At 52.0% G+C, this 10,000-nt stretch overlaps 1 protein-coding gene across 1 annotated transcript in view; it reads left to right on the top strand.

Annotated features, from left to right (window-relative positions):
- The first annotated feature begins 8,027 nt into the window (after positions 1-8,027).
- LOC142575637 (mitochondrial sodium/calcium exchanger protein-like) overlaps positions 8,028-10,000 on the top strand; it is a 156,699-nt gene continuing 154,726 nt past the window's right edge. The window contains exon 1 of the mRNA XM_075685159.1: positions 8,028-9,660. Coding sequence (XP_075541274.1) covers positions 9,625-9,660 — 36 coding nt within the window. The 5' untranslated portion in view covers positions 8,028-9,624. The remainder of the gene's footprint in view (positions 9,661-10,000) is intronic.

Raw genomic sequence — 10,000 nt, forward strand, 5'->3', positions numbered from 1 at the left:
AGATGACACGATCCGACTCTTGCATCACATCACGGGTAGACGCAATGGTATGCACGAACACAATGGTATGCGCGCACGCGATAAGCCGCATAACGTATGTTGCCCCCTATGTGAAGTGGATAGGGTCCGGAAACAAAAAAAACAAGGTCGAATGCATGATACGAAAGGCTTTCAAGAGGGCGGTCGGCGTTCCACTCAATGCGAGCACCGACGAGTTTCTAGAGCTCGGACTTCACAACTCACTTGACGAGTTAATAGAGGCGCACGACGTTGCGCAATACGAACGATTATCGAAGGCAAAGACAGGTCGATGCATCCTCGAGTCGCTCGGCATCACGTACCACACTATGCATAGAGAAAAGACGGCAGTTCCGGCCTCGGTCCGCGACCGCCTGATCATCCCGCCGCTTCCCAAGAACATGCACCCGACGCACCACGCCGGGAGACGCAACAAACGAGCAAGCGACCTTCAAAAGCAGTTTGGCAACACCAACGTGGCGGTGTACGTAGACGCCGCGAGGTATGGAGAAGGTAGAAGCGCACACGCGATCGCGGTTGTAGACCGCACGGGTAGGTGCCTCGTGAGCACCGCGGTGACCACGGGACACACGGATCAAGGTGGCTTAAACGACACCCTCTACCGACCGATAACGGTGGACGAAGTCTATGCTGCCGTTCTCAGCAGCACTGGCAACACAGCAGCCGGGACTGACAGGATCACGCACTCTCTTATCAGGAACCTCAACGACACCGCCGTACGAGGACTCACGGAGTTCCTAAACAACCATTGGCAATTCGGCACGCTCCCCCCTCCCCCCCCCCTCCGAGTGGTAGCACGCAGAGGTGAAGATGATACCAAAGCCGGGCAAAAAACTCCAGATCGAGAACCTCCGACCTATATCACTTACTTCCTGCTTCGGTAAAGTCTACGAACGTATTATCACTAGCCGCCTGCAAAACTATCTCGAGGACAATGGCCGCCTCCCGCATTCTATGTACGGATTCCGGGCACATCTTTCAACCCAGGATGTGCTGCATCAGCTAAAAGAAGAAGTCATTGACACTGCCCAAAGCAAGAAGAAAACATCATTCTGGCCTTGGACATCAAGGCCGCCTTTGACAATGAGAGCTATCAGGCCATTCTCGAGGGCCTCGCTGCCCTTCACTGCGGACAACGCACCTATAGTTATGTTCAGGCATTTCTGTCGGATCGCACCGCCACAGTCTTTCTCGGCCCCAATCCGATCAAACATCATCAAGGTTCCGAACAAGGGCAGCCCACAGGGCGCCGTGATCTCCCCGCTACTGTTCAACGTAGCCATGGTTGGTCTTGCGCATGAACTCCAGCGCATCGATGGCATCTATAACCCAATGTACATGAATGATATGACCATCTGGGCCACACGAGGGTCCCTTGGAGAAAAAGAACATAATCTGCAGCAAGCAGCCACCTGCATCGAACAATGCGTATACATGCACGTGTCATGTGCAACTGTCTGTGCAACCGAGAAGTCTGAGCTCCTACGAATCTGGCTCCTCGCTGCCCATGGTGCTCAGCTAAAGCCATCCTAAACCATATCACCTGGGCATGTCAGGCGATCCCTGCCGTACCCCCCGTACAACAGCCTACAGCGGAGCGATGGGAGGAGCCTGCTGGTCAGCGAGAGCCTGGACGATCAGCTGAGTCCGATTGACCGGGCCTGCAGAGCAGCAGCCGCAAGCGGAGCCCTGGACTGAGGGCCCCACCCATCGGAAGCCAGGTACCTCAAACCACTCGGAGTCTCTCCGCAGCAATTTCACTGCAAATAAAATAAGTTTTCACCACCACCTCGCAGGCGGCAATCCGCGGCTTCGCGCGCGGCCGCGTCTCGCGGGAAGCGGCCCGCATACTCCAAATTTGGGACGACGGCGACTCGTCATCGCCCTCGCAACCCCAATATTATACAGTCTTCCTCCTCCGGACCCTGGAACACACAGATGTCCCGCTCGCGGGCAACGAGGCGGCCCACGCCGCGGCTCGAGGTCTCGCACGCCTAGCCGCCGCAGATTATGTGGCCGCCGCCTCCGCCCCCGAGAGCGGGGCATCGGATCTGCCGGATCGGGACACTACGACATAAATGCAGCAACAAGAATCACAATGGGCGTGGGGCGATCGCCTGACCACGTTCAGAGACCTCACCCAACACTACAGACTCGAGAGACGCACATTCCCGCCACCGCGCGATAAATTAGACAGCAACGAGGCCGTAACCTTACGCTTGCTTCAAACACGCACCTACCCTATCCCCGCCGTCTTACATCACTGCTACCCGGGTTTGTATCCAACCGATGCGTGTAAAGCGTGCGGACAGAGAGCAAGAACGCTGCGGCAAATGCTATGGTGATGTGCCGGAACCAACGGTGCTGAAACCACCTCCGTTCACGACGCGTCCACAACCGCGGCCGTCATCAGTGTGCAGGAAGCTTCAAGCTCGCATCTTCCCGACGCCGTTCCAGCGGCGGGGGCCGCCGGGGACCTTATCTGACGGCGTCGCCGCCTCTGGGAGGCGGCTCTTAAAAGTTCGGAGTTGGAAGACCAGCTCCGGGCCGTCCGGCAAGCCGAAGATGCCACCCGAGTCCAAGGATTTCGACCCGTCACCTGAGGCCACCACAACAAAACTGCCGGACCATTCTTAATAAAGTTTCTTCTTCTGAAGTCTTGCAGTAGGTTCTTATCCTTGCACGTATCAAAAATGGTCGTTTGCTCGTTCCGTGCGACAATCGGTAGTACTTGACTGATGTACACCCAGTTCCGGCTTCGCGCTATTGGCTACAGTTGCTCATAGCACTTCCGGGCTAGATTTTCAGAACCGAGCGATCGAGCGACAAGAACGAGCGATCTGTTCGCGCGACGGCCCGCTTCGTCGCTCGAAGCCGTCGCTCGTCGTCGTCGCACACAAAATCGCTCTCGTGGGGTTTGGGCTTTACACACATCCGGCAGCATTGATGCCTGCCTTCAGGTAGCATGTGTGGGTTTATTAACCAGTTGCCTTCACCGAAACAGATCGCGTACACGTGACGCTTGCGACAAAAAAAAAAAAAAATAATAAAGAGGGGTGTTGCACATCCGCCTTCAAGGCCGTGAGGCGTGGCGCTGACTAACACTCCCAGAAAGCATATTTAGCGCCAGCAAACAAGGACGGAAGGGAGACGACAACACAGTGCGCCACCTTTATTGCATTGTGTTGTCGTCTCCCTTCCGTCCTTGTTTGCTGGCGCTAAATATGCTTTCAGTTTACCAACACGCCCAACAAATGGCAACACTCCCAGGTTTAGTTCTATAGTAGATAAACATGAATACCCGATAAAGTTGATGGGGAAAACGGCGCCGCGGTACGTCGTAATGGTACGAGCATTGCACGCGTAATGTGAAGACGGTGGTTCGTGCCCCATCTGCAGCCAGTTGTTTTTTCGCCCACTTTCATTTTCATTCGTGTATCATTTCCTTTCATTCAATTAATAGGTTCATGCAGTTTCCCCTATGCTTTCCTCTATGTCTTTGTTTGTTGGCTCGTGGTTGCTCAGTGGCTATGGTGTTGGGCTGCTGAGCACGAGGTCGCGGGATCGAATCCCGGCCACGGCGGCCGCATTTCGATGGGGGCTAAATGCGAAAACACCTGTGTGCTTAGATTTAGGTGCACGTTAAAGAACCCCAGGTGGTCAAAATTTTCGGAGTCCTCCACTACGGCGTGCCTCATAATCAGAAAGTGGTTTTGGCACGTAAAACCCCAAATATTATGTTTGTTGGCTTCTTATGATGCGACTAATAAGAATCGGCCTCTCGGTTGCCTTTCTTTCTTTCAAAGTAAATTGCATCAGAAAGATGCGTAATGTATGACTTACACACAAGCTGCAGACACGGCAACTACGGATTCTAATACGAACATACGAGGAAAAAACATTCTGTTGCGCACAAACTCAAACACAAAACACTATTCCAGCTGCCGTTTCGGGCCTGCCTGAGTGGCCGCGGCTAGCGGCGGAGGTATTGCTTATTCTTTGGGGGGGGGGGGGGGGGAGGATGAGCACCCCACGACAAATCCCGACCAACTTTACAGCGAAGCTAACAGCTTCGCTGTAAAGGAAAATGCAGATGAACTGTCGCTGTGCAAAATGCCAAGTTTCAACAGAGCATAGTTTCGAAGAGGTAAAGGTGACCATATAATTCGTAAAATAAGAAACGGTATCCTAAATGAATTACGTACAGGAAGTGCATAAACCAGCAAGCTCGTGGCAAGGTAAACTTATTTCCGACACCACATTTTAAACATTAGGAGTGAACCAATGGTTAACGCGATATTATTAAAGGCGGACTTTAGAGGTATTCAACAGAAAGTACGGGCCGATCCCGGAGGCAATGCAGTTTAAGGTAGCGTCTCAAAGTGCTAGCTGCCACGAGGGAAGAATGCGAGGAACTGGCACGAGACACACGCGCCAGGAAAGAGCCACTTTGGCACGAGAGAAGCATGACTGCGATCGTGGCCTAATGGTTAGAGCGTTGTGCATGCTGTGCCGAAAGACGGAGGTTCCTTCATCATCATCATCATCATCATCATCATCAGCAGCAGCAGCAGCAGCAGCAGCAGCAGCAGCAGCAGCAGCAGCAGCAGCAGCCTGGTTACGCCCACTGCAGGGCAAAGGCCTCTCACATACTTCTCCAACAACCCCGGTCATGTACTAATTGTGGCCATGTTGTCCCTGCAAGCTTCTTAATCTCATCCGCCCACCTAACTTTCTGCCGCCCTCTGCTACGCTTCCCTTCCCTTGGAATCCATTCCGTAACTTTTAATGACCATCGGTTATCTTCCCTCCTCATTACGTGTCCTGCCCATGCCCCCATTTCTTTTTCTTGATTTCAACTAAGATATCATTAACTCGCGTTTGTTCCCTCACCCAATCTGCTCTTTTCTTATCCCTTAACGTTACACCTATCATTCTTCTTTCCATAGCTCTTTCCGTCGTCCTCAGTTTAAGTAGAACCCTTTTCGTAAGCCTCCAGGTTTCTGCCCCGTACGTGAGTACTGGTAAGACACATCGTTCCACCATCGTTCACGAGTTTCTTTATGGAACTGCAGGCGGGCTTCACCCATCTTGGAGGAGCCTAACAGAAAGCTCGACGTGTGTGGAACGTATACGTGAACGCATCAGAGTGTGCTCGATATTGCGAGGTCGTAACAGACGCGATATTCAGAAACGTCACTTTGATATATGGGAGTGAGCAAGGTAGCCCACGCCCATGCCTGCTGAGAGGTTACAGTCATCACAATCTTAAAAGTATGTTTCGGAGAGTTATCGCGTACTCATATCGTCCTCCAGACTGCTAAGGGTCCAATCATCATCGGCTCAGAAGCGCTGCGAGCACCGCAGGAACATATGAAGATGAGATGAGTAACCTTCGGAGAGCTTTGGGACACTTAGACGACAGGGCTTTCAAAAAAGGAGAAGATCTTGGGCCCGTGGCCTCGTGCGTCTGCCATGTGAGAGGCCACAAAGGCGCTGGTGCACATCTTGAAATGCACCCAACCTGTACGACCGTCTGTGACTGACTTGGCGATGAACGCTTGCGTGTAAAAGTTCAAACTGTGAACTTCTTTCTTCCTTCTCCTTCCTCAATACAGTTTCCCCTTCCCCAGTGCAGGGAAGCTTACAGGGCTAAGCTTGGTCAACTTCTCTGCCTTTCCCTTATGTCCTCTCTCTCTCTCTCTCTCTCTCTCTCTCTCTCTCTCTCTCTCTCTCTCAGGGACCGCGGTAGAACGCGTGCTTTATGCCCAAGTTCACAGTTACGGAGATTACACGTTACCGCGCCTCGTTGGAAAATGACGAAAACAGCATGCCTGCTGGTATTTTATATAGATATGCACTCCAGTCGAGAACGCTGAAAAGATGGTTGGGGCGTGTTGTTTATGAGCCCTAATTAAAAATTAAATTGTGGGGTTTTACGTGCCAAAACCACTTTCTGATTATGAGGCACGCGTAGTGGGGGACTCCGGAAATTTCGCCCCCATCGAAATGCGGCCGCCGTGGCCGGGATTCGATCCCGCGACCTCGTGCTCAGTAGCCCAACACCATAGCCACTGAGCAACCACGGCGGGTTGTTATGATCCCTCTGAGAAAGGCCAATTGGCAAGGAACGACCGTCCATTGATGGAATGCGCGTGATGGTCGTCTCTGTCTATTTCTCTCTCTCTCCCCAAAGTGACCGTGTGTGTGTGTGTGTGTGTGTGTGTGTGCGTGTGTGTGCGTGCGTGTGTGTGTGCGCGCGTGCGTGTGCGAGAGAGAGAGAGTGAGAGAGTGAACGCGCCATTCAACGCGCGCTAGTCGCAAGCGACTCAGCTGCGGGGAAAAACACCGCTGCTCAAATACTGCGCGCGGAGCAATCGCTTTCGCTCTCGAGTGGCAGAGTCGCCCATTTCGAGCACGCGATTGCAGACGCTCGCGAAGTTGGCGCGAGCGGCATATTTACTATAGTATACACGCAGAGTGCGAGCTTGCCACAACGAGATAAGCGCGATTTCTTTCGCCGTCTGGTGAAGGAGCTTGTCTTTATTTCTTTCTTTGGCCAGCTCAGCCAGACAGAAGTGAGAAGAGAGATGGGCGAAAAACTCCCGCGGCGCCTCCGTGTTTAATGCGTGATGAAAGCAGTGTCCGTGTCTGCGCGACGCGCGAAGCGAGAGATTAAGGGAGCGGCAGGAAGCGCTTCCGCAGAACGCCGGCTACACATTTCCGGCATCCTATCCGCTCACAAGCAGGTCGTTTTGATAAGCGCTGGGATATACATTTTTTCAATGCGTAGGAATTTCTATGCCTACCCATCCAGGAAATCCGTCCGTCTGTCAGTCACGTAAGACGATCGCTTTCAATATAGGGCCCGCAGGAGTGAGCGAATTGACCCTTCGTGCAGCCTCTCGATTCAACGCGAACTAAGAGGTGAGAATACGGCGCATACGAAGCTATCAGCATTCGGCGCACTCTGTCCCCATCGCTGGCCGCGAAGCGACCTGCGATGGGGACGATAGCGTTCGCGGCCAGCGTTTCCCGGTAAACATTACGGTTACGTGCGCTCCAGTTGCTGGGAAGCGTGAGAAGCAGTCGGGGATCTTTGAATGCTGACGCGTTACACTATTAGAGGCGCAGCTTAAGCGTCCTCCAAGTTTTTGTCCCAACATCCTGTACTCATTGAAATTTCGTACACGCCAATATCGCAAACACGCGAGGTTACATGTGTTCGTTTGCAAGGACTCTTCGTCCACGCCAGGTTTCCCAAAGACATCCGTTCCTGTTGACTAGCTTTCCTCGCAGAGTTTGGCAGGACCAAATTGCGGGAACACGGTGATATGAAATAAGGAAGTGACAGGAGAAAAAAAAATATTGCAATTGAGAAACAAATCGTTCGGTCAGGAACGCAACAGCTGTGCCGCCGCTACGTAGACAGCGCTTAAAGTACAGGATAGTCATTTCGTCGTAACGGGGGCAATCACTCCGCGACAGGGGACGAAGAACCTGCTCGCCGTTGCTTCATCGGACGTTATAAAGCTCAGGTATAGATGTTATACAACTTAGAGGAGCACCCAGAAACACGTACAAATACACAAATGCGATCAGCATTATGAAGACGAGCAGAGATAGCACAAAGCACTGTAAACTTGGTTGACTCATTATATTTATCTAATTGCATCGCACATTCTCGAGATTGCCCGCGCTCGGTGCGTGAGCTGGTGAAGAAAATAAAAAAAAAGAACAAGAGAAAGAAAGAACGAAATAAAGGAAGAAAGACAACAAACATCGGTGTGCGGTGAGCTGGCGGCGAGCTGGAGCGTAGCGTGGGCGGAGAGGAAGCAGACGGCGCAGACGGAGTAACAGAAGACAAACAGACGGCAGTGGAAACGCACGTTGCGCCATCTGCCGCAATTCGCGGGCACTCTGAGAACGGCGCGCGGCGCGCTTCGCGCGCCTGCGTGCGTAGCTCTGCTGCATTTCGTTTCAACCCTGCCACATGTTCGAAGCGGGCGCGAGCGGGCGAAAAGCAGAAGCATCGCAATGGCATGTGCTCTCCGGGATGCGTTCTCCGTTCGCCGTTCGAAGCAGCAGCAGCCGCAGGTGCGTCGGCGCCGGTGAATATCCGAAACGAGGATCGCGTCTCGCGACTCGACAAAAGGGGAGGCAGCGATGCGTAACGCGCTCAGTTCGAGCTTCTAGCATCTTCTAGGGTCACGTATTGTCTCGTTTCGTACGTTTCGCGATTCCGCGCGGTCGCTACGGGGCGTCTCTCACTCCGCCTCCTTACCGTGTCGGTTCCTTATCGCGCTCCTTTTCATTTTCTCCCTTGCCTAACCGCGGGTTCGCGTATTTTGCTGTTTCCGCGGTAGCTGTATATGTTTTGTTTTTCTTTCTGTAGCCTCGCCAGTACTGAACATCGTGCTGCCTACTCGGTTCGTCTTCGTTTCACTTTTTGTTCCACTAGTTTCACATCGAACTCGTTTCCTCCTTGCCTTATCGCTTAATACTGTTCTGTGCACCCACTGCCTACTACAGCGATACTTATGGTCGCAATTCGTCTGTGCTCTGTATCCAGTCCGTCTTGTATAGTATCGCGCAATCGCCACTGCGAGGCTTCTGTCACTCATTTTCTTCCCTCTATCGGTTTCTTATCGCAATCATCTTCCTCTGCTTCATTATCATATCATATCACTGCCACGTGCGTTTCCTTTTGTAAAATACCCTGCCTTCGTCTCGTGGCGTCGCGACAGTAACATCTTTTTTTTTTATCTTCCGTTTCTGTCTCTGTAACTCTCTCGGCCTTATCACACGTATTCAGATTTCGGACAGCAGGCGACGATAACGGTGATGGGGATTTTTCTGCTTCGAGTGCTGATAGAGTGGGGCCAGTAGACGCGGTGTGTTGTACGCGCTCTTTCGACTCAACTTTTATCTGCCTTTCTGTTCTTTCTGGCGTCGCTTTTATCTGCGCGTTCTTTCCACACTCGAGCGGTGTATACGCGGGGGCCGGCGTTAATCAGCAGTGGCGTCGTTTCAGCTCTCGTACGGCGATAACGACAGGTCGACAAAGCATTTAGCCCGGTGTTCATACAGCAGACGAACATTTTTTGACGCTGTCGTGACGTACTCGGAACTCCATCGGAGTTCTCGAAGCGCTCTTCGCGTTCTGAGTCTTGCGGTGTGGAACGAGACCTAGTTTGACGCCGGTTGTCGAGACGTATTAGGGACGTTTACGAACGACTTGTATTTATCGTCTCCGCACTGACGTGTCGGAACGTTTAAGCGACGTTTCGTGATATTGAACCTTGGATGTTGTTGGTGGTGAGCGCTTCTGGCGAAAACGCCGCATTGCATTTTCTTGCCGGTATTGTGTACACACCTGCAGCGCGCGCCAGATGAGTGTGGACTCGTGCGTGTTTTGTGCATCGTTTTGTTCGGTGTCGCGTTTCTTGTGCGAAAGCGTTATCGAGGTGATGGAGACTGTTGCTGTCTGACGGGGAGGAAAAACACGTCGCCGGAGAAAAAGCCTGGTTGACACTGGGTGGTGCTGAAGATCCCCACCGGTTCCTCCCGTAAAACTGGGCAACGATGTCGCTCATGCATCACTTCGACGCTCACGAAGAGGTAAGTGGATCAACGTTTCACATTTGACATTCGTTTTAATTGAGACATTTCACTAAAACTCCCTGTGCAAAACTTGTGACATATTGTGTTGTGTTTGAACATTGCGAAGCGATTTGTTTTATTTATTTATTCGTTTTATTTCGTGAGCGGGAATATCCATTGACACCAGTGGCTGAGTGCTTATTTATGAAATTTGATAAGGTGACCAAGGTTGTTTTGTTCAATTTTGAAGAGCTTTAATTGAAGTAACGCTGCCGTATTGCTGCAACCCAATAAGTTTGACTTTCTGATCGCATATATCTAGTGTTTCATTTTTTTTTCCTATTTACTAACCGAAACC

Source organism: Dermacentor variabilis, chromosome 3, assembly GCF_050947875.1.
Source record: "Dermacentor variabilis isolate Ectoservices chromosome 3, ASM5094787v1, whole genome shotgun sequence".
Taxonomy (NCBI): domain Eukaryota; kingdom Metazoa; phylum Arthropoda; class Arachnida; order Ixodida; family Ixodidae; genus Dermacentor; species Dermacentor variabilis.